Below are 26,026 nucleotides of genomic sequence, written 5' to 3'. Positions count from 1 at the left end.
AATCAAGGACTCTAAGCGGCACTGCATTGTTATGGGCAAGGCGTATCACTTACCATTAGGGTAAACTTTCGTCTCACCACCTTTTCCATTAAAAAGCAATGCTTGTCTGCAAAGTCGTCTCAGGCGGTACGTGCCACTTTCTCATGCGTGTAGCCGGCGATCACCGATTTATAACACGTTATCACATCTATAGTTTATTGAAAAGTGTTAGTTTATTATAATTAAGGATAAAAAAAAACTTTTTTCTTTATTTATATTGTTAGCCTTTGGATATGGAAGCAGAAAATACATGCAAGTGCTATTTGGCCTACCGCACCGGTAACTTACTGATAAAATATCATAAACAATGAGTTTTAATTTAAATGTAATGTAATGTAAATAATAATACTATAGACAAATTAATTAAAACTAAAGTAAAATTTTATACGAGAAGAATAATTTGCTATCAATATATTGTAGACACTAAAATTGAGTTTTTTTTACACTTTGAGAAACTCATATAACGACAAATATCGGCGTATCGGACACCACTATTGGTACTCACCACACGTGGGCACTTGCTTAAATAACTGAATAATTTGATTAGACAAACAGCAAAATAATCCTATAATGGTTTCCTATCACGTAAGGGGTTTGAACCCTGAGTTTTAGTGGATTTTCACATTTTGAAATTTCACTATTTCGCGCAAAAACTTTTGCTTACGTCATGTCGTCTGCTTGTTACTTCACTATTATACATCGCAAGCAATAATCTATCAATTTGAACGAAATGTCAAGTTCTGTAGGTGTTTCACGTAACATAGTGGATGACTGTGTTTTAAATTTTGTTTTGACAAAAGAAAAACACAGAAAAACAGGAAAGAAAAAAAACTCAAACTAGAACCTATTTGACCTATATAAAAACCATCATTTAAGTGATTCCTTGTTATTTTTGAATTAATAATATTTGTAATAAAAATAAAATGTAAACATCAACAGCCTAACAAATAAACTTACATGTTTATATATTATTATTCTCAGGTATAACCTTATACTAAGTTTATTTGTAAGGCCACAACAGTATAGTGCTATTCTCCGCATAATCTTTTACCATCCCAAATGACATACACTATTCCAAGCGCACAATGTTATAATTAAAAATGTAAGTATATAATATATGAATATAATAGACCAAAATGAAGTTCCAGTTATCTCACCTTCGTCAGGAAAGCTTCATTACAAGTTTGTGCAGTGCCTTTCCAGTGATAATGACGGTATCGCACGTTGCCCAGGAGCCTCGCACCTTGGAGAATGGCCACTTCGTACACGATCCGTCTAATGTTGAGGACGTCTGTACGCTTCTTGTATTTATTAAGTTTACGTCGACGAACGATCCGTTCATCGGGCTCGGAGTACTCTCCGGTGCTCGTGAGCCCTTCTTCCGCCGCCCAGGCACTCAGCACGCTCTCGATGAAACTGAACAACTGTTGCACGTTAGGCTCCAACTTGCTAGGAATATATAAATACGGCGAGACGGTTTTTTGTGCCACTGGTATTTTTTCCTCGACTTCTTCAGGGGGAGGGACAGCGTCGTGTTGAGGGCACGCGTGTGTTTTATGGTGATGATGATGATGATGGTGATGGTGGTGCCTAGATCTTCGCTTGCTCTCTTTGGCAACAGTGCCGGCGCTCGCGTCCCCCTTGTCGGCAGTCTCTCCGCCGCTCGAATGCGAGTCTCCACTTCGCTCTCGGCGAGGCTTCGATCGACCGTTAGCTGCTAAAGCGACTAGAGCACCGGAAGCAAGGCAGCAATGATGTGCCACGCAGCAGAACCTTGCATCTTCCTTCCCGACTCCCGTGTGGGATTTGTGGCAGAAGGAAATATCAGGCACCCTGGCGCCGAGAGCGGCCAGGTGGGCCCGGTCGGCGCAGACCTGCATGAGCAGATTTTCGCCGAAGTGCACAGTCTTGTGGCGCCGTCGGCGGAGGTGCATCACGGTGCCGCTGCCCGCCAGCGAGGCCGGCGCCGACAGCGAACCGGGCCCGCGCGCGCACCGGCCCGGCGCCGCGCGGGCCGACTCCACCATCATTGGCGCCGGGGGACGCGGGGCCCGGTGACGTCACCTCATCACTACTCCTTAGTTATTCTCCATAACGTTTCCTTCACTATACCGAAGCAGCACAATTAAAGTCCCCACATCTTGACACTCATAACTAATCAATTAGTTCCACGGTGTTAAGTCATTATAAGCTAACTTTTACGTAATTCCAAAACCCTGTTAAGTAATTAATATTAAATAAAAATAATACTAAGTGTTATCAATACGATTGCTTTGATAATCTAGCGGTCAACGGAGATCGATTAGGCTAACAACGGATCTGTCTTATAAAATTACCAAATCATAGAGGATATTGCGTCCAATATTATAATAATCGATCAAAAAGCTTTCATTGTTAGCGGCCTCACAGACGACGGGGCGGCGAGCAGTGTTAACAAGGTGTCAGAACATCGTTAGCGAAGAGCTGATATTTCCAATTAATTATATTGACAAATTATTCCTTTTGAAACCTGCCCTGTCCATTTCTGTTTATAGGTAACTTTAAACAGATTTGTTTCCACTACCAATTCTAGTTGTTGCAACTTTAACAAAGCATCCGAGCTTATAATTTATACCTAGAAACAGGATAATAAATATTGAACGCTGAACGAACTGAGTAAAGTTCTAGGAAATAATCAAATTGAAACTATATAGTAGTAGAGTTTAATTACAGCACAAAACAATGATTTGCTGCCTCTTTGAAATACCGCTTTGACAAAAATATATGTGTCGAACCTCGTACGATATAAAAAGCGCAATTTCACTACTCCGAACATCTATATATTGCTAGTTTCATGCCTTTGAACATAAAACATTCATAATAACGCCATCGACATATCTAACCTATTTTAGTACAGTTTTATCCCTTTCCCTAACAGGCCAATTTTACTCGATAGTAGAGGATAAAACAGTTCAAATAATATGTATAATGAGTGTATAGTGAACCGATTACCGTATATTTCAGCGTATTATTCAAATTAACGTAAATTTTTGATTGTGACATTGGAATACGTACCTATCAGGCAGCTTGCCACAACTCTCATATGAAAACAATATTCAAATACAACCATTTTCGAGATAGTGGAGCATAAACAAACAGACCAACCCATAAAAATTCAAAGAACAAATGTTTTGGCTCAGTACATACATCAGCATCTGGAAAAGTGGAAACGTCGGGTTGAATAAAATAATAATAAAAATGTAGACTTTTACTCAAAAATCTAATGTAAAAACAAAGTTACAAATACACGCGTTTTAATCCTTTAAAAAAGTGTTTTATCTTAATATATATAAATTACGTGACACGTTGTTTGTCCGCGATGGACTCCTAAACTAATGAACGGATTTTAATGGGGATTACTTCATCGAGTGCAATTTGATCCAACTTGAGAGAGATAGGATAATTTTTATTTCGATTTGAGACCTATAATTATTTTTATTTTCAATATTTGTTTTGTATGGACATATTTTCTGTGAGAGAAATTAGTGACGCACGGATTGACAGTTCTGCTGTGAAACAACTTCATCATAGCAACAGGGAGCATTTTTTAAGAAATAATTCTTGATGTTTTGAAATATTATTGGCGCATTCCTATAAAACAGTATTTTTTTAAAAAAATTAATTTCATTAATTAAATTCAAATATATAACACTCGTGTTAATCAAAGATAGAACTATGTTATTTAACAGTTTAATTACTTTATTTGCGAGGGCAATCAATATTTTAATGTGTTATTTTTGGAAATGAAAATAAGACTCATTCTGTGCTGTATCGTATACAATTTTATCTTCCTATATATTTATTATAATGCTAAAGTAAAATTCTAGAAATATATACAATATGTTATGTTTTTAAAATGAACCTCACTTCCAGGATTAATACACAAATAAAATTTGAAAAACAAAATTTTATGAACGATGCGGGATTCGAAGCGACAACCTGAGAGTTGAACAAAGCAAACAGAATTTTATAACGAAGCGGTACTCGAACGGTTAGCTCAGTTAGTTAGAACATCGGCACGGAACGCCGGAGGTTGTGGGTTCATAAAATTTTGTTTTTCAAATTTTATTTGTGTACAATATAATATATTAAATTAGATCGATATCTTTTTAAACATTAAATAAATTGATATTTAGTAATTATTATACAGTATTCAATTCTAGTCTTATAATTTACAAATTTTTATACAGCTTTTTATATATATGCGTTATAATCAGGCGATTATAAATTATTTACAAGCCGTTTTGTCGTAAGCCTTAGAACCGTTTGTCAATCAAACTGAAAGCCTGTTTTAGTGGATTACAAAATAAAATTTGATATAGTTCTTCCGTTTTAATTACAGTAACAGCCATCGGGCGTTACGAGCGAGTCCCTCGAGAACTGGGGCACGATGCGACATCACATTTGGACTATCACAGCGTCGAGCTCTCTCCGCTATATGACAATATTCGTATATGTAGGCACAGCTAAGTCGATTGCGACTAATTCAGTTTAACACTCCAGGTATTGAATTCTGGCGAGTGAATGTTAATGCTAATGAAGCTCTGGATGAGCGTTGATTGTACAAGAAGAGAATCTCAGTACCAACAGTTATATGGATTCAATTAGACTGATGCAACACATTACGTTGATGTTTTGAGATGTTCGTCAGACAGCGTAAAACCGAATAAGCCTACATATTACAATTAGTTCCTAACATTGTAGTTAGGGTTGACCCAAAGGAAAGCCCCTCAATTCTAGGCGGTAAAGGGATCTAAGGGTATGCATACCCCTCTTGCTTCATCTCATCCTAAATAACGTTGCGTTTCATGTTATTTGGAATTAAGTATATTCCAAAAATGTCTGTGAAAACAATGTATAGTTACATTGTACAATGATGTAAATAATTGTATTTATATGTTACTAATCGTCGTCTTGAAATGGAGGAAATCTTCTGGAGAATTTATTATAAATATGTAGGTAAAAATATTACTACAAAAAGTTTTATTAAATTGGGGACCAAACGAATTGAAGTGTATTTATAGTGCCTGTGTGTAAATAAATACAACATAAACTTATTATGCCTACTACTCGGTTAAGTCGGATTAGGAAATTTATTGTTGGTTTGAGTATAAATAACTTTCTGATACCACAGATTCTGAATACAGCGACCGCCCTTAGGCTTTAATAAAATTTACTATACAATATTACATTGTCACGATATCTATATGAAAAAAACAAGTCTGCTGAATTTCTTGTGCCCGTTCTTCTCACTTGTGTGGTTTTTAATCTTATTTTGTTTTGAATCTATAATAAGTTTCGCAGATATAAGAATCTTTAAAAATTTACCTGAATGTACTTCGAACTCTATATTTAATCTGGAAAACATAACACTGCCTAATTGCGATTGATGTGATTAACTAATGGAACACAAAATATAGCTCTTTAACAAACCACACCAAACAATAGATGAGCAATAATGCAAATGGAAAAGCCAAATTGCTATCGCAGCCTTTATGCAAATAATTACCAGCACGAAAATAATAATTTTAGAATATTTCTGGCTGGCTTGGCAACTGAGCTCGGAGATACGGGGATTATAACTGAGATTAAGGTGTTGCACGAGTTTGTCTTTTTATCTTTGTTTTTATAACAACTCAACAAATCTGATAATTTTGTTTGACATTTTTGTCCAACGGCCTTTTTTCCACCTAGGATTTGATCACTATTTATTTAATGCATACATTGGTCAAAATTTTGTTGTGCCGTGATGAATTAAAATTTATTAGGAATTTATAGAAAACATTGAATGTAAGTTTTTTTAGTTTTTATTAATATAATAATAATATTATAATATTGACACATTTTACACAAATTATCTTGCTATTAATTTATTAGCTTGCGATATATTTAATATAAATACATATAAACATCCATGACTCGGAAACAAACATCCACATTCACCTTATAAATGATTGCCCTTACCGAGATTGGAACCCGGGACCTCTAGCTCAGTAGGCAGGGTTTAAAACCAATGCTATATGGGTCTTTATTATATCTATAAGAAGGACATTAATAAAATATTGAAGTGGACAAATTAAATGCTTCAGAATAACATTCTGCATTGCGCCAAATTTCTATTGAATGTGTGTTAGTTGTTCTTGAAACGTGCTCACGTAAAAAGCAACTATTGCACTTAAACATTACTTACTGCAGCTGTGATTTGAAAAATAAATTCGTGTTAAGTTGACTCATTAAAAAAGCAATCGTATTGGTGACTAAAATCTGAAATATATTCTCAATAAGAGAGCCTATAACATCAAATGTGACAACAGAATTAAATCAACAAGGTTCTGACGATACCGTAGACCTGTTCGGATGTGGACTATAACTAAGAGGAAAGGTGGAGGTACACATCACTAGCACAGAACAATTTGATACACCGTAGCAACAACATGGAAGTAACAAAGTTTGTCACGTTCGTGAGTAATTTTTTAAGTTGATAAATAAATAAGTTTATTGAGTTACATAATCGAGGAGAGCGACGCGCACTCGGCTCTACGCCCCGGCGGCGATCACTGCGACTGAGAGGCACGCGGCTGCCGACTCGCGCCACCTAGAGCGGCCGACGTCGTCAAACTTCGTTACGACTCGCTAGAAACGATCGTAAATCCTCGGGCGGCTTCGGAGCACGCGCGTTTGGGGGCGGGCGGCGCCACGGCGCCTCTATGGCCTGTATTGCCCGACTAGGTTCTACATCACGGCAAATTTACGTTCTCAATGAATTAATTCAATGCTTAAATTAATGTCTATAATGTATACGACTTCGCAGTGTTGCAAATCACGTACTGTTTCGACAGGTCACAACAATTCTTCCAAATGCTCGGAAAAGTATAAGCAAATCGTCTGTGAAACAGTAATTCTGTGACTATCTACCACCACATTAAAGAGCTATAAATCTCACAGAGTTAGCTTGAAATTCGACTCTACATCTCCCTCGCAGCCTATAAAATCAATGTCTACCTGAAATAGTAGAAGCTCATCACTAATTTACGCATTCAATTAATTAATATTTCACTTATAAAAGGACAATAATTCACACATAAAATAACCTAATTTCTGCATCACCTGAAGTATTACCGAATGACGTAATCGTAACAGAGATAATTAATAAAAGTACTAGGATGAAGTTTTTATACATAAATAATATCTTAATTATAAAACTGTTGTTACAATGAAAGAATTGACAATGAAAGTTATTTCAATCATGATTTGTCGAAAAGTATTATAGCCCGGGAAAAAGCGAGTAATTAATGACAAGGGTCGTAGACTAAGGGACAACGGCGAAATGTTCAGATTATTAGGTTTTAAACGAACAAAAACACGCTAAATGTAGCTTTTGCTCTATTTTATTCATTTGTCTAAGCGATACACAATTATTTCCGTTCTATCCTTTCGGATTTATTCTCAATTGATCTAAAAAGAATCAGTCCATTTAGCTAATGCCCTTGAGGTTAAAAGCTTATTACGTTTCATGGGTCGTCTCATCTCTTATTGTCTGCAAATTTGTATTTATTCTCAAATTAGTTAAAAATACTTTTTTTAGGTTCTGTATTTAAGATATATAAATACATAATTTATGCATATAAAATTACTACATTGAATGCAGTTTGGTGGAACTTATTTAAATTTTTTTGTATGACCTTGTATAGTGTATGTTTGTTGGGGATTACTTAACCGAAACATGTAATTTTTATACTTAGAAATACCTATATATTCGCTATACAAATAATCAAGTCCACCACATTTCATTACATAATATAACAATTCATACAATGAGCGGGCGCGGGGTACTAAATTTATATGGCGATACAACGAACGGCGGTCTACACTTGTGAATTTATAATTCAGACACCACAGTTCAAATAGTGCCTAATCTTTAATGAACAATCCAAATTAATGGCTAACTTATAAGAAATTAGCTTACATTTTCAGGATGGCTATTGACAAATAAATGCAGGTAATAAAACAGCTTTTAAAGTTAAACTCTTATTACATCGCCTCAAATTTTTTCGTCCACCTATCGTATGTCGCATAACAGTCCGCCGCTGAGTAGGGGTTAATTCATTTATTTCAAATTCTGTATTGAATACAGAATTCGCTGGTCAGCCAAGTGGTGTGTACCGCCAGATTTTAGCTCTAGCTTCCGAGACGGTTGTGGGTTCGTACCCCTCTAAATATTTAAGATTTTAGTTTTTCAATTTCAAAGATTTTTTTTTTAATTACACTATATTTTTATTTTATGAATAATAGTAAAGCATAATACCTATAAATTGGATTTTTCGTGTTTAGATTATTATTATGCTGATATTTATGTCATTTTGTGAAAAATGTTTCAGTTGTATCGTGGTTTCATAAGACCATAGAATTGCTTTTTTTTATAATGAACACAACAACGTATGTCGTAGGGCGGCCGGTACTTAATAACATGTAAGTGTTAGAAGCTTACGTTGTAATTTAATTAAAGGGGTAACCGTCGAGAATTCCCAAGTGTGCTTTTTCACGCGAAAATTTCTTTACCGCCTGCGTTTTAACATAAAAATATGGTAAATGTTGAAAATATGTAAAGTGTAGCTGCTCTGTAAGTGTTATTATTATTAACAGTTAAATATTCTTAAAATATTATGACGTTTAAATTAATTGTGCTAAGTGGTGCTTCAATGATCTGTGCTTTTGTTTTTTGGATGGCTATTATTTTTAAATTTATATTTTAGAATAGAATAGAAATGTCTTATTATTTATAGAATTATTTAATTTATTTACGATAGAGAGTGATAATAACATAACATATTGGAAGAACACTTGGTTAACGCTATGAAGTCACATCAGTTCGTAAAGGGGCTTTTCACATGGGGAGCAGAACTGATAAGAAACTACCAATCTATCTTTTAAATCATGTAATAACAAAATTGGATAGCCTGCTTATTACTATAATACAATTTTAGTTGGCGTGCGCAGAACCAAGAAGACAAGACAAGAACCATGGATCATTATCCTTTTACATAATCTACTGTACTATAACGCCTACCTTATCTATTAAACAGCTTGCTTGAGGACATCCGACTAGAAACCAGTAAAAGAAAATTTAAAATTAAACTTAAGAAATATTTACTGTCAACACTGCCTTAAAATTAAAATTACATTTTGTATTATATTTTTATCAATATTTGTTAATTACACTTGTATAAAATCTATGTTCTACATTACATTACATTAGTGCTTATATTAATATATTACAAGAGACTTGTCCAAGAAACTGTCCAAACAGTTTTGCGGGACTATGTTAGCTTTTAAGATTATTTCTGTAAATGATTAATAATATAAATAAATATTAATATATAATAGTTAGTCGTCAATGAAGCATATATATATAATTTCTTAAATTTGTTCTCGGTGACTCCTAGTATACTGTCTAGTATTTTTGAATAGAGAAATAGAAAAACTTTGAAAAATCATAAGCCGTTTCACAAAAACATTCTTATATTATTCTTTTTAAAGTTAGATAAGGCTACCCCATGATTACGGAAATTAATTCATAAAAAGCAAAGGACATTTTGTGGAATCAACTGCTGCTTGTTATATTCCAAAATCGATATGAAATAGTGGCCCTTCACTTTTAAAGGCCGGAAAATCTCATGACTTCTGGTCAGGGGCAATGCCCACTTTAATAAGAACATAATTTAACGAATTGAACATATTTTTTTTAGTTACTTTAATAAGAAAATAATGCAATAGAAGTCTATTGAACACCCACAAAGTAAGTTTTACCTACTCGTAGTAAATACCATTTGCCTCGCGAGGTAACGTCAACCTCTTCACATTATGTGCAATATCTAAATGTATAATAAATAGAAATATGATATTATTCGGCACCTACTTGTACCTAGACATAAACCAAAGTATTAGGTTGACCAATCGGTCCTGAAACTATATACCAAGCACAAACAACTTCAATACTTTTACTTCAAACCCAAGTGCTGTCCTGTAGTTAGATCAACAGTGCCTACCTTGCTAGAAAACCAATGCACGCCACTGCTTCTGGTATCATGATATATTATTTCAGATATCCATTGGCCACGGGATCACTTCCAAATAGTTGAAATTGACAGTTTGATACGATTTTAGTTCCTAGTATAATATGGTTTGTAAAGTTGCTGTAATACAGTTTAGGGTAGCCCTGTTTCACTGCGGCCAATGTGCTTATAGCTCGTATTGTGATAGCCACTGTTAATTATAGCTCACTGCTAAGATTGATTCTTTTCATGAATTGTATTATCTTTTGCAGTAAGTTGGCGTATCTCAAGTGTTTGAAGAATTGGTCTTCCCAAAGAGATGCTAGACAATTTTATCTCTATTTTTTCTAGTACCCAAACCGATACAAATTTATAGCATTTTACCTCAAAGGTCACCAGCGTATCTCTCAACCTCAGTTATGGCGGATGTCTATGGGAGCTGGTATTTACTTTCCATCACGGGAGCCTCCATTGCTCCTTCTTATAAAAAAAAAACAGTGGCACTCCGGAAGTGTTGCCAGAGGGGAAAACTTAAAACAATCACGTGTTTATTTTTTGAATCGCCTTGAAATAATATGTTGTGCACGATTTTTAAATGAACTGTTTTTTAATCAGTACTATAAACTAATACTACAAAAATTATATTAAAATTTTCCGGTAACGGTAAACGTGTCGCGACTTCAATGGTAAACAAATATGCTTTATAAAAAATTGCCAACATGTATGTGTATCTTTATACGTACCTACATATACAACATATGTATCAAATCAAATCAAAATCAGTTTATTCACGTAGGTCACGGAAATGACACTTATGAATGTCGAAAAAAAATCTTATTGAATCTACCGCTACTTCGTAAAGGGTTGAACTAATGAGAAGAAGTAGCAAGAAACTCATTGCCACTCTTACGTCACACACAAAAACACACTCAAACGTCAAATAGTCAATGTACATACTTATATACAGAGATGTCGGTAACGGTGAATATCGCGAGTTCAATGGCTTAATGCCATCTCTAAAAAATGGCCAACGCCCCTAATAAGTATTCACTTCAAAAATACGTTATTTTTATCTTTATTAGATACAAAAAAACAATATGATACTTGTGCGTTAGTTTAAGAATTGACGATCAATAGCTAACATAAAAAGTTAGTCATTAGGGCTAACTTTTGAAAACAATTGCTATTGAATATTTAAGTTTTTCCTTCAATATCTTTGCAGTATCGAGCTACTTTGCAAGTAAGTCATTACCTATCGTTCATCATGTATAGCTTCATCGGACTTCGCAGTCCATAGCATAAATGCATGATTTTATATTATGCAATACTCATCTTTTATGTCACTGCACGTCTCGAAAAACAAAACAGTTATTTCAGGGATAAAATATTTTTTTACGTACATTAATGTATTTTTATGAATCTACTTTGAATTACACACGAAAACATGCTTAGGTTATCATTGTTGCCGATTATGACATAACGTCTCAAGAATTAATGATAATACCCATAATCTATATATATAAAAATGAATTGCTGTTCGTTAGTCTCGCTAAAACTCGAGAACGGCTGGACCGATTTGGCTAATTTTGGTCTTGAATTATTTGTGGAAGTCCAGAGAAGGTTGAAAAGGTGAATAAATAGGAAAATGCTGCTAAATTAAATAAAAACAACAAATTTGTTTTTACTTTGATGTGTCCATACATAATTTCTATGAGATAATTTATTGACGCACCGTTTGACAGTTCTGCTGTGAAACAATTTCATTACGACAGCACGATGCATATTTTACGAAGTAATTTTTGATTTTATGATATATTATTGACAAATTCATATAAAAATATTATTTTACTTATTATACACAGAACAACGTCTGTCGGGTCAGCTAGTACCTAATATAAGGTGACAAATCTTGACGCAGGAGGCAGTGAGAAGCCGTGACGTCATTCATGCTTCACTTTACATGGCTGATTGCCATATTTAAAACTTTATATAAATAATAAATAATTCTCAATGATATTTAAATTAACGTTAGTTAACTAAATTAAAACGTCGAATAGCATGAGGAATAAACATTTAATGGTTTTGTTTTCGTTAGGTAAGCAAAAAAAGTGAGTACTACTTCTTGCGTGCGTACATTACACACATTCTTTATTTCATAAAAACATTTATTCGGTGTTAATTTATGTCGTCATGCCCATTTGTGTCAACGCGCTATTTATAATCCAAACTTTTCTTTGTTCCTAACCGTGGTTTTAACACGGTCGGCTAGGGGAATCTTTAATCTAATATTAAAGTTAATTGTTTCTTGTATGTATCTAGTCCTCGTTTAATTAAGTACTGTAATTTTAACTTGTACTCGTTAAAGTTAATCATGTTACATTTACATATTATAATTTCTTTCGTAATTGGGTTCCAGCGATTTAGATTAGAGCTAACTCGCGTTATATATGAGTTTGAAGATACAATTTGGGCTAATTTAAGTTTTATCTCTTTTTAAATCACTATTGTACTCTTGTACGTGACTGTAGTACAGGTTGTATACCTATACCTTGGATACCTTATTCTAGATTTTATTTAATTTATAAAGAAGTAAGTACCCAAAGCTAACTTAGTATCTTTGCAACTTTATAATAATACCAACCTTTACCTGCGACTTTTTATTTTAAATAATATGTTACGTTGTGTGTGAAAAATGTGAAACGTCTCAATGATTATTTTAATTTCCAAGACTCCAAGACCAATACTCACCAAAAACCAATAAAAATACGAAAAATCAATTAAAAATTTATGAAAATAACCAAAAACACACTTATGATCTCAAATTTATTCTCTACTACCCTGAGAAGCTTAGAAACAATACCTATGTTGTAGAAAGATTAACTTACAAACAAAAAACAAACACTCGCACTTATAATATGAGGAAGCATGAGTAAACCGAGACGTACTCCATAAAACTCACTATAGTCACAAAGACGAAACTTTGGCACTGTGTTTTTCATGGATCATAAAAGACAAAGTTGAAGAAGTCACAAAAATATATCATGTTCCACGGTCATTATAGGAAAATATAGCAGACGGTTGTAGAGCTGTGCAACGAACCATTCTGGAACGTGTCTGAACGGGGAGAGGCGGGTTTATGTCGTATCGTTTTGGAAATTTGTCGTCAGTTTCCGGGACGAGCGTGTTAAATTAAATGTTATCACGTTTTAGTTGAGCTTGTGTGTTACTTGTGCTCCTCCATTTTATTGGTGACATTCTTCATCGTATTTTATTCGAATAGAGTACAGTAGTAATTTCCTATTACGAGTTCCGTTACGTGGAACAAAGGTATCAAAAAAGCTTGCAATTTCAATGTTGTGTATGGAGAGGATATACCTATTACAATTAGCGTGAGTTTTTGGTTTAATAGATTCTAATCAATTTGTTATGTGGTTTAAATGATAACCTTCACTTCTAGGATTAATACACAAATTATTTTTTTTAGTTTCTGTAAAGTAAAACCCAACTGCATGAACAAAACTGCAACATACTATAACCCTTTGACGTTGAAGTATGAAATTGCTGTTTTGTACTTAGTGCCAGTCATTAGCGACAAACTAAGTAAAAATAAAAAGTGTAACTCATACTGCACGACAAGGTGTTGAATTGAAAATATTACTTATATTCTAAAGTATTTCATTTTTTTCTAATTCATATGCATCCTTGAAGAAATTGAGAGAATTTTTACGGGCAACATATTTTTCTTTTAAATTAAAAAATCATTATACGCAGGTCTACTGATACATTTATTGGTGGATGATGCTAATCCGTACTTGAGATGGCACATAATGTCTCCACTACCGTCACACTGCCTATGTCTGACAAAACCAAATCTAAAAGTCTATTATTTTTATGTAGCACATAATTAAGTTGTATACTATTACAAAGAGCCATGTGGTCAATCAATGAGGTACCTATTGGAATTTGGAAATTAATGGGTTCCAGAAATTTATTATCAAAATATGTTTCATACATTCATTTACAGCAATAGATGATTTCGAGAAAAAAGTCTGAAGAACTGTTTAATCAATGGGAAGAGATACATAAACGGCACATAAGCTTAATTTGTCAAGCCTATTAGCATTGTGAATCTCTAGTTCTACCTAAGAGTCTTCAGCAATACTCTCAAAATTGGTCATTCTATGAGATTTAATACATTTATGTACGGGGATGAGAACACCGCCACCATCCCTATAAGAAGCATTAGAATGTCTATCTCGTCTATAAATTTCATAGTGATCGTCAAATATTTCTCCATCATATACATTGCTATTGAGCCAGGTCTCAGTTAGTATAATTATCATATGATTATGCAATTATACGTTTTTTTAATCTCATCATCATCAGAGGAATCCTTATATTTTTGGTAGTAAGTATCTAATGTTGCATTATTGTAAAAAACATTTAAATTAATAGATATAAAAGTAAAATAAAAATTAAAACAGAACGGATAGAAATAAATTTAAACAAGTTTTCTGAAAACAATAGTAGTAGAAATTATTTATATAACTTTTCCAAGTGTTCCGGGCTCAAAATAGTCTTGGAGGGAGTAATATCGTCTTTACGGATGAATATTTTACTGTGTCTTACCCAAACAAATTTATAACCCTAAAAATATATAAATTTATAAATGTAATTTATCGCTAAGTATTTTTAACTAAACTGCTGTTTTTTTTATATTTTAGTGTACCGAAGAGCTGTTTCACCTGATTTCTGCCACCTTCGCACACGACACGCGAGAGATTAAGATATCATTCTCACAATCTGGATGTGTGGCGGTAGTCCACAGTGCGGTTTTCAAGGAGCTTTCTTCCTCGTACTACAAATCTGTGGAATGAGCTTCCTTGTGCGGTCATTCCGGGAAGATACGACATGGGTACCTAAAAAAAACCACCCACACATTTCATAAAGGCCGGCAACGCTCCTGTGATGCCTCTGGTGTTGCAAGAGAATGTGGGTGGCGGTGATCACTTAACACCAGGTATTAGTAACAGGTACGCTCGTTTACCCTCCTTTTCAAAAGAAAATATATATCTATGTATCATATATACATAGAATCTATGTACACAAATTTGATTTAAATCAAAAACACAATATTCCGGGATATATAAAATAAAACTATTGTATATCTACAAGAATTGGTGGTTTCATATCTTAAGATGAATAAAGGTTATAGAGGTTAAATTTACAAAACATCTGGAGGTAATTCATAAAACTCACAAGATCTTCAAAAACTTTTGCATTAATTAATTTCGTGCAAGGCAAAGCTGAAGGAGTCCTAAAAATATATTATCATCTTATACGGCAAATATAGACAGACGTATGCCCTGCTGTTCAACAAGCCATGCGCAAACCTGTCTGGAAGGGGAAAGGCGGGTTGATGTCATGTCGTTTCGGTAATTTGTTGTCAATTTCCGTTCCGTGCGTGTTAAATTAAATGTTATTACATTTTAGTTGAGCTCGTGTCGTAGTTGTGCTCACGTATTTTATTCGTGGCATTTATAAATTACATAAAGACATTCCAACTTTGTGTTCAGACTGACAAGTTGCTGGCGATGTGATAGGTCGAATTGTGTGTCGCTATAAACGATATACGAGTTTTACGTATATAAGACATAGTGTTATGGACTTATATGTTATTAGAGGGGCTAAGAGGCTCTAGTTTTATATGTGTAAAATTATACTAACAAAATCAGCTACCATCATATTACAGGATTTATGTACCTCAATTCGAGAAGGTACGAGAAGCTCGAAATTTGGGAGTTGTTTTTGACACCACACTGCACTTCAAGACTCTACCTTGACACTGTCCGTAATAGCTTATATCGCCTAAAGCTGATTTATAGAATGAGGCCCTATATTAGTGTACAGCTATGAATAAGTTTGTGTGAATCACTTGTGCTGCTGACACAGTGTATGGACCTCGTCTCCTTAGTAGGACTAAAAAGATTATTCAGCGTGTTCAAAACGCCTGTGCTAGGTTTTGCTACAACATTCCACCACGATCACACGTCACTACTTACATTCGGATCAGCACCTACCGTTTCAGCACTTACGCCGCATATTATCTTGCACTTATTATTTTTTACAATTATTGTCTCATCTATTATATATACAATTCCGTTATACCTCTTCTCATGTTTATTATTTCATTTTATGTCCCGTCTAAGTTTTCTTATATTGTTGGTCGTTCTTTTTAATTATTTGTTTAATGCTTATCAGCATATCTAATTTTATAATATACTGTTATAGGTAAATACCTCATCGTCCGTAACCTCACTTGTTAAGGCTCCCACTGAAAACCAGCGCTGCAGCTTGCTGCTGAGTGGACGAACTATATTTGGTCACACGAGACACTATATTTAGTATATATTTTTGGTCTTTTTACTTATCAGTGTAATGATGTTGATTAATTTGATTAGTTTTAAGGATTATTGTAGTGTAGTGACTAAATAAATAAAATTCTTTCTTTCTTTACCAAAAAGGTGTTTACGGTCCGTACCTACAATGTCCAGTGCTTCTTAATGGTAATTTTTATTTACGCATTCGTGAAAATTCAAAAAGTGTGAAAATATATATGCAATGTTCACAACAGAGGTCGAATCGGCAAACATATTCTGTTTCTTAATTAATAAGTGATAACGTTCACCGGCAACAACCATAGAACTCCGTTCAATGCACGGCTGCTGCAAACACTTGTACGACGTAATAGACTGGGTGGACATCTTACATTGACACATTGAATACTGATAAAAAAGTCATGAAGTCAATATCCGAATCAAATTTTCCGAAATCCAATTGTGAATCGGACTAAAATGGAATGGGTTAAATTCATCGTACAAGCTAAAACACTGTGTATCTTATAAATACTATTATAAAAAAATGCATGACAGCCATATTGGAATCCGCCATCTTGATTTTTATTATTTGTTACAGAGGTGAGTCTTTCCATTCTATACAATGCCAAAACGCAGCCAATAGGAAACTGCTCGCGTATAAATATTGTAACGTATATGTATTCATAGTATTATGTGCTATGGTATATTCCTATGGGGCAACGCTGGCGATATTAATACAATATTTGTGCTGCAGAAAACGGCTATTCGCGCTATTTATAACGTAGTTTCTAATTATTGAGAACAAAATTCAAAAAAATTAGCATTCTGACTGTTGCTTCTTAATATATTCTTGATAGTGTAATGTATGTTCATAGGTACATAAGTGAATTTGATAGAAACTGTCATAACCATAATGTTAACACCAGGAACAGACATAAGCTTATAATGCCTACTACTCGGCTAAGTCGAGTTAGTAAGTCTTTTGTGGGGCGATGTATATGCTTTTACAACAAGATCCCAGAAAATGTTCAAAACCAAAGTATAACGTTATTCAAAAGAATTGTTAAAAAAAGGTTTGTGTGGTAAAGGTTACTATAACATAAATGACTTTCTTAATCATACCACAGATTGGGAAAGGAGCGACCGCCCTCAGCCTTTTAAATAATAAGTTTAATTGTACAATATTACTTTGTAAACTTATTTTTTGATAAAAAAAAGCCCGCTGAGTTTGTTGCGCCCATTCTTCTCAGGCCTGATGCATTTTTCTTGGAATTGGTGGAAGTTTTTTTGACTTTCAATAAGTGATGTCACATCCTATTTTGAATAAAAATATTTGATTTTGAATTTGAATTTGAATACTGTTTTTAAGTCTGTTACAATGCATCCACGATTTTTACGTACTGATCATGTATAGCTTGTATTGTGGATTCTCGAGTCTCCGTTCCCGACTATAGTACATCAGTTAGTTACCTACATTTGACAAGAGTTGTTACTCGTGGAAGTCGTAGTCCACTTCTGTCACAGTGTAGTGATAAAAAATAGTAATTGTAATAAAGTCTTAATGGAACAAGATATACATTTACGTTACTACAAAGTACGCGCGAGTATTAGCGTTCTGCCCTTGTATGTAATGGAAGAACATAGTAGCAAAGTTATTTCCACTGTATACGTGATTAGTTTAATACCCTTGGCTTTTGGTTGTGTATAGAATGGAAAGACGAAAAAGTCTAAGTATTGCAGCTTATGACATACAGACGGCCAAATGGACAGAGTTTTAGATATACAATTCCCGTTATTTAAATGTAAATTAACAATTTTGTCGGGTTGGATTAGAGCCCACAACCTGCGAAAGCCGTGTGTGTTTTTTACCAATTCTACGATCCATTCAATCCATACGCCTATACATTGCTGTTGTTTAAAATTACGACGACGTGAATCCCAAAACAGTTATAATACCTATAGTATATAATACCTATAGTATTGCATTTGCATGTTACTTAACTTCAACTTAAAGGTACTTCAACGTATCTGTTCGTTAGTCTTCCAAGTTGTTACTGATCCATGGATTTTAAGGCAATTTTGTATGTATGCTTGAGGTATGAATGAATGATAGTCATTTCGTTCCCTATGGTGCGTGATGGTATATTCCCGTATTTTTACCAAATTGCGCCACGAAGAGAAAAACTAAGATGATTCTTCTATAGCCGTAATTTCTAAAGTTTCTCTTAATGCTTTTCTATTGTAAAAAATTGCTACATACTATTAAAAAGCAGTGATTTGATCTCCGTGATCTGATACAAATACCCGACGGTTGAATTTGAAAGATAAAATGGTGTGAAATCCAAACAAAAATATAAAAATGGCGACAGAAACTAATTAAGAGATATTTCAACTATTTCAACGGCAGCGCGACTAACTGTTACGTATGCAGTTATATAATATATCACACCGGTTCATCGAGTGGTATGCATTTTTTGCCATATTTTTTATATAAAGTTTGCTGCAAAAATAATGTCTTTTTTATGACAATAAAGGACGAGACGAGCAGGACGTTCAGCTGATGGTTTTGAATTTATACCACCTGCCCATTACAATACAGTACCGCTCAGGATTCTTGAAAAACCCAAAAATCCTGAGCGGCACTACAGTTATGCTCGTCACCTTGACACATATTACATTAAGTCTCATTTGCCCAGTAATTTAACTAGCTGCGGAACCCTTCCGACCGAAACACAATAATGCTAACACATTACTGCTTCACGGCCACAATACAGCTGGTATCCTATGCAGAGGAGCCTCCCATTGGTGGATGGTGAGACTGAGGGTTACAAAGCTCCTTTCACATGATAGTATCAGAGCGGTAAAGTTCGGATGGTCAATATCGGCCTAATTTGACTAATTATCCTTGTTTCTCAAAGATAATAACGAAGCATTAATGATGGCCGCTCAATTATGAAAGTGATCCCCTAATTCAAAGTGTACCTCATGCTCACATGTTTAAGTCAAAAGACTCAATACAAGAGAAAACATGAAAAACAATTAACCACGCTGTGGAATGAGTTCGTGCAGTGCTTCCAAGACAATACGACATAGGTAAATTAAATAAAAAGCGCATATACCTTTCTAAAAGGTCTACAACGCTCCTGTAATTCCTCTGTTGCAAGAGAATGTGGCTGTAATCACTTAGCATCAGGTGACCCGTACACTCGTTTGTCCTCCTCTTCCATAACAAGAGAAAAGTTCGTCGAGGCGAGGAAAATTATGCGAAAAACTATTGTTAACATTTAAAATAGGTATATATTACTTTTAGTTTCACATAAATTATAACGTTTAATTGTACACACTTGGTTCGTTTACTCGGGCTGAGTTTACTGGAACAAGCTTATAAATCCAAGCGTCACAGTTCAGAATCATAATTATTCATTAACGATAAATATTCATATAAATATACTATTATATAACTAGTAATAGTATACTATAACTAAAGAAGTAACATCAGAAGCGTAAAACATTTCAGTAAGTATACTAAAATCACTCATTTCACGGCAAGAAAATGGTGAAACGGGAAAAAGGGTCATGTAACATACTAGAAGTATAAAAGCCGCTTTTCATGTGAATTACAGATAATTGAGGGAGCAAACGAAACGTACCGTGTATAATATGTGAATAATACGGAGCTGGTTGTTAAGCGCAGGCGTGGATACATGGCCGACATTCATTTTGTATTATTAGTACAGAACGGGTACAACCAGCTGTGCGATAAGACGTCTCCACGGCCATAGATAATACAGACAACGACACTAACTATGACATCTGTCCATGTCAAACAAAATAATATGTCATGCCCATACAGTGTCAAGATTGTTTACCGTCACATCTGTTAAATATATCAGCTGTCATGGCGTTGCTAGTGTTCGGCTTAACGATATCACAATCCGCCCTATTCCTCTGCTATCTATGTTATACTGACAAAATGGCAACGTCACTACGTGAATATATACTTGAATGACGCAACAAATCACATTGAGTTCCCTTTTCAATCTACCTTCACGCTATTCAATATTTTATTTAATGAAATGTTATGCTTTATAAACATTAGAGTCATTTCAAAGTGCGCAGTTTTTCGGTTCAACATTTTACTTTCCCAATACAAGTACACTTTCTTTTCTTTTTCCTTTTCTCTACTAAAGTCGCTGGTTTGTTTTAACAAAAAATATATAAGTCCGAGCAGCTATTATGCGTCTCAACAATGGGGAGTTTACTTTTGACCGGGCAGAGAAAAGCCTAGAGTAAATAATATACTTAAGTTAATATGCAGAACAATATGACTTTTAAATTTATAAACTGTTTTCATTAAAGTGATTGCCCGGTAATTATTGAATGTCATTTAAATTCTAAATAGTTCATGTTGAATGTAATTTATGTTAAAGTTGGAAATAGTTATTTTTTCAGCCTAATAGAGTTAAGTTAATCTACTTGATGGTAGGTGCTTACCCCTATTTGAGCAATAACGCGATATTTATGCGAAGACTTAACATATTCGTTCACCTTTAACTCGTTCGTCAATTAACCTCGTTCTCACTGGCGATTGCTCAAAAATACATAATATAGTGTTGGATCTTTGCACGCGTTAGTGCTAAAAAATATCGATAAACCAGCCATATATGTTCATATCTGTGACTAAGCAATGTTTCAAGCTATCACGGTTTTATTTAAGTTAGTTTATTACAGTTAAAAGACTATTTAATTTTAGAAAGCCCGCCTCTCGAATATCTCGGTAATACCGATTTAAAGTTGCGGTAGTGACACCTAAAACAATAAATCGTAATCTTAATTTAACTTGTTTATCATAGTATTTAGCTACTGATATTGACTGACAATTGTATGTAGCCACTTGTTGTTGATAATTTTAATTTATTATTATTTATAAATATACTAATACGTATGTTTTCATTTTTTGGGGTGTTGGGGCAGTAAGGTCCTCGAATGGCGACCACGTACCGGAAGGCCTATTGTTGGCAGGCTCGCCACAAGATGGACCGACAATCTGGTCAAGATCGCCGGAATAGGTTGGATGAGGGCAGCGCAAGACCGATCGTCATGGCGATCTTTGAGAGAGGCCTTTTTCCAGCAGTGGACGTCTTCCGGCTGAAATGACGATGATGCTAATACGTAATAGTCTTCACACAAGTAATAATTAAAAGTCTTTACAGACATTCTTCAGACACTCGCGATAAATTAATTAAAAAAAATTGTTATAAAATACTTTTCATCTAAAGGAAACAGGGAAACATAAATATTGGTTAATCCAGTTCAATTTGTGTTCAAACGTACCTACAGTCCCAATTTAGTGGCAATGAATTAGAGTTTTTGAAAGAGAAAAGAAGAAATCTTTATAGTAACTCTCTTTTATTAGAAAGGGACATTAATTCTCATTTGGTTAATCATGCTGACATTATACCTTATATCAAATAGCTAGGTAACACGGCCACGCAGAAGTATAATTCGGCTAAGTTTGAAAGCAAATAATTGTTTAAATTTCAGCTATCTCCGTTTTTACAAGATTACATACATCATCTGTCAATCTATCAATGACTGCACGTTTCATACAAGTGAATTGCTTTTTTTCTTAGAGAGTTTCGTTAGACTGCAGTACAAGGCGGTCATATCGTGCCACGTGCTAATATGTTTTCGATTTAAAAATTTAACTATATATCATATTATACGTTATAACAACACTATTTCAGTGAAGATAGCTGCGAAGAAACCTACACACACGTTGCGAAGTAATTCTAAACGTCTTGTTTGTGAAGTTGACCGACTCACGCTGGGCCTGTGGTTGTCTTGAGTCTACAGTCACAACGCTTGATATCATGACTGTTAAATATGTACTTAAAAATATTATCGGACATGAAACCGAAGTGGTAGTATTCATCACGCGTAGAACTCTTCTATCACGTGTTTTACTAATGTTCTCAAATATGTTAAAATGTCTGACAAAACCCAACGTAATTAATGTTGAAAATTACAAAGTTTTAACGTAATTTTGAAGCTTGCCGGCATCATTATTAGGTTTTGTATTTACAAAAGACTTTACAAATGTATATTAACTTGTGAAGTTGAGCAGGAAACGACCCTGAGTATTTGTTGTTTGAAGATGGCTCGCAAAATAGAAATGTCTGTTTTAGGTTCCGCCCATACCCACTATGAACTGTAAGCTTTTATTCCTAAAAGCTTTTAGTAATTCTAATGTGTTGGTTTTTTTCTACCTACTCACCTTTTGTAGTTTACTATAACTGGAGTATTATAAACATACCTGGAACAAAGATAATTAATTCATTAATATTGCATATTAGTTTGGACTAGTGGTCATCCAGAGCTCGAACTTCGAACATAATTTATTATTTAGTGAAAATTTTATAAGAGTTTATTCGTCAAAGTCCTCCATAATATATGGGTTTCATTTGTTGTGTTTCTTTAGGGTAATATAAAATAGGCTAAAACTTTAGGGTAGTATAAATAGTGTGTCTAATATTTATTTCAATAAATTTTTATGGCATTTTATGTTTGAAGAATTGATTTATGCACTTCTTCTCCGTATAAAATTTAACGGTGTTAAATTTCATGTTAATCTGTTCGCTCAATTTTTTTTAAATGGTGTACAAAGATTTCGCTTTACGTATTAATGATTAAATATAAATGGAAAATATAAATGGAAAACTAGCTAATGCTATTAAATTACTATTAAAAATAGCAATTTGATTATAAGCATTTTTAGGGTAAAAATCACAGACAATGCACCTCATACAAAATCAAAGCCGAAATATAACACATGCCACAGATGGCATGTCTATACATTTCTGCTTTTATTCCAGTTTTTTTTTTATTGGTCAATAGGCAGCAATGTAAACACTGTTTCAGTTTCAGCTGAGTATTTTGATTTTAGAACCCGATTTGGACAGTGACATCAGTGGAGTAGCAGTTAAGTATTTTTTTAAACCCAGGCGAAAAAGAGGGTATAAGTTTTCCGTTCGTCAGTCTGTCCCTATTTTCCGATCAAGATAACAGATTTTTCATCAGTCGGAGGTATTTTATGTTTTTAATCAAAAATCGCACTGATATTATAAAGGGGAAAGTTTGTATGTTTATTTATTGGCTTTTATTTATATTTGTAACTTCTTTAAGTTCTTAAGGGATTTGGATTTAATAAGTTAAGGTAATTTTTAATGAGAGAAACTTAATCTCAAATGTAATATTTTAATTTACATAAAATAATTAGTTAAACTGGTTATTTAAATGTTAAGTTCCTTGAATTAAATATAATTTGTCTATTAGACTTAGATATCTTTTCCAGGATATCTTTTTGGTATACTATGTAGTGTAAGCGGACATCAACATATATTTGTATAACAGCTTTTCTCAAATTTTAAATGTGGTTCCCGTTCTTGTAAGCCGTTGATATTACACAAAATACAATATTGCTAATCGTTGTACTCTAGGCCTTACAAAAATTTTAACAAAAAAACAACCAAAACAATAAAAATTTTATAATTTAATATTTTTAGTGAATCTGAACTACACTAACTAATAATTTGTCTAAAATTGTGTAGATTTACTAAATTTTGCAATGCAGCAATGAACGTAAGCGCATTGCAATTTTATTACAGACAGTTAGAAATTCTGTCACAGATCGCATCCTTACTGTAAGTCGTTAAGGAGTTCCATTGATCATCATCCTATTCGACTACGATAATTACTTGACCATAATGACATTACGGTAGGTGACTCAAATATCCGGATAGCATAAAAAAGATTCGGCCGAGTATCATTAATTTGCTCCTAAGAATTGAAGACTTCTGTTACTTTGTTATGGATCCCATAAGCAGAACCTAACCAAACTATCACCAAACTACCTTTGAAATATAGCCTTTCTAATAAAAAAAAAGAATTTTCGAAATCTGCTGGTGTGATATTCGTAAATTTGTTGCGTACATACTTATAGCAAATTTAGACTTTTATGGTTTTCTCATGGTTGCTATGGCCAGATTATGGGACTACACGGGAAGCACCAGCTTTCAAATAAAAAAGAACTATCAAAATCGATTCACCAGGTCGAAAGCTCTGAGGTAATAAACATAAATCGACGAATTGGGAACCTCCTCTTTTTTTGTTGTCGGTTAAAAAAACATAAAATCATACCGACGAATTGAGAACCTCCTCCTTTTTTGAAGTCAGCAAAAAGAGCGACTCTATTGTTTTCATTTCTGACTGTGTCCCTTCATCTGTCCCATTCTGACAAGCGGGTCTAGTCTGGGGACTTGTCAATAATTGTACCCCATTAAAAAAAATATTCGTTTTATTAAATTACTTCCGCTTTTTGTATATCAATCTAATATAAATAAAATAACCTTACCGATGATAAGTAACACCATTTTTTTATGTATTATTTAAGCAGTTTTTATAACACACTTAGGCTTGTTGATTGAGACACAGTTGACACACGACTAAGGAGAAAAGTGTGATTACATTGTCTTTAAGCCACTTTTGCCGTTCCGTTATCAGACTGCGAATGATATTTCCATATGTATAGAACGTCATTGGTAAAAATACAATATTTTTCGTAACAAACAGTATAAAAAGTATTAAAAGATCAAGTTCTTTTATTATTGAAGGGACTCTATGTCTCCACTGTCCATCCGTCTGTCTGTCAACGCGTACAGTCTATTTCTCATAAACTGTAACAGTTAACCAACATAAAATGAAGGTCTAACTTACATCAAGAACTTTTGTGCTGGTAAACCTAAAGGGGGTTTTAAAATGATTTAAAAAATCTTCTTTTATAGTATTTTTGTTTGAGCTGATTGATATTATCAATGCTCTAAATAAAAAAATCCAAATTATATTTTTCTTGTGCTTTCTCTTGATTATTATGTAATTTTATAGTTATAGCGCCAATTAATGTTTCTTTTATAAAATTATTTAAAATTACTTAGACGATGGTACAGATGCAAGACCATTTTTCTTCATAAACACAAAACAGTATTGTTATATAAAGATACGTCAAATTTTATTTTGTATATGTAAAGATATCCTTTTTTCAAATAAGAAGCCAAAACCGGGCCGGTTAACGTTAAATTATTCTGATATATGTGAAAAGTTAATAATAAAAGTTTTACGGTGCGTGACTGTTTAGGGAGGCCCTTTTTCTGAATGAAAAATATGCATTTTATTCTAAGTACTTTATCAAAAGTTGATGCAAGAAGTAGCACATTTCATAAAAATAAATTTTTACGAGAAAATCTGAGATTCCCACCAAGCCGTCATCTTGACCAAAGAAGTTTGGCCAGTGCGTGTTTTAATATCAGAATATTGTCAGTTCTGTATCTTGTACGTGTGATAGTTGACGAGCTACAGCGACATCTCTTGCTGAGCCACGACAAATCATCAATGTGAAAAAATATTTTGACGCAAAATTAAGTTTTTTACTTCAGTTCAATAGTTTAGGAACGCATTAACGGT

At 33.9% G+C, this 26,026-nt stretch overlaps 1 protein-coding gene across 2 annotated transcripts in view; it reads right to left on the bottom strand.

The window, feature by feature from the left end:
• Positions 1 to 26,026, bottom strand: part of LOC126977120 (protein still life, isoforms C/SIF type 2) — a 222,852-nt gene that overhangs the window by 94,637 nt on the left and 102,189 nt on the right. Inside the window, exon 1 of one of the 2 annotated variants that reach the window (XM_050825825.1) lies at positions 1,197 to 1,943. The exons of the other annotated variant lie outside the window; for it this stretch is intronic. Within the exon in view, the coding sequence (XP_050681782.1) occupies positions 1,197 to 1,919 (723 nt within the window). The 5' untranslated portion in view covers positions 1,920 to 1,943. Of the gene's footprint in view, positions 1 to 1,196; positions 1,944 to 26,026 lie in introns of those variants that run through there. 2 annotated transcript variants of the gene reach the window in all.

This window comes from Leptidea sinapis, chromosome 43 (assembly GCF_905404315.1).
Source record: "Leptidea sinapis chromosome 43, ilLepSina1.1, whole genome shotgun sequence".
In the NCBI taxonomy this organism is placed as follows: Eukaryota; Metazoa; Arthropoda; class Insecta; order Lepidoptera; family Pieridae; genus Leptidea; species Leptidea sinapis.
This window is presented reverse-complemented; position numbering and strand designations above follow the sequence as displayed.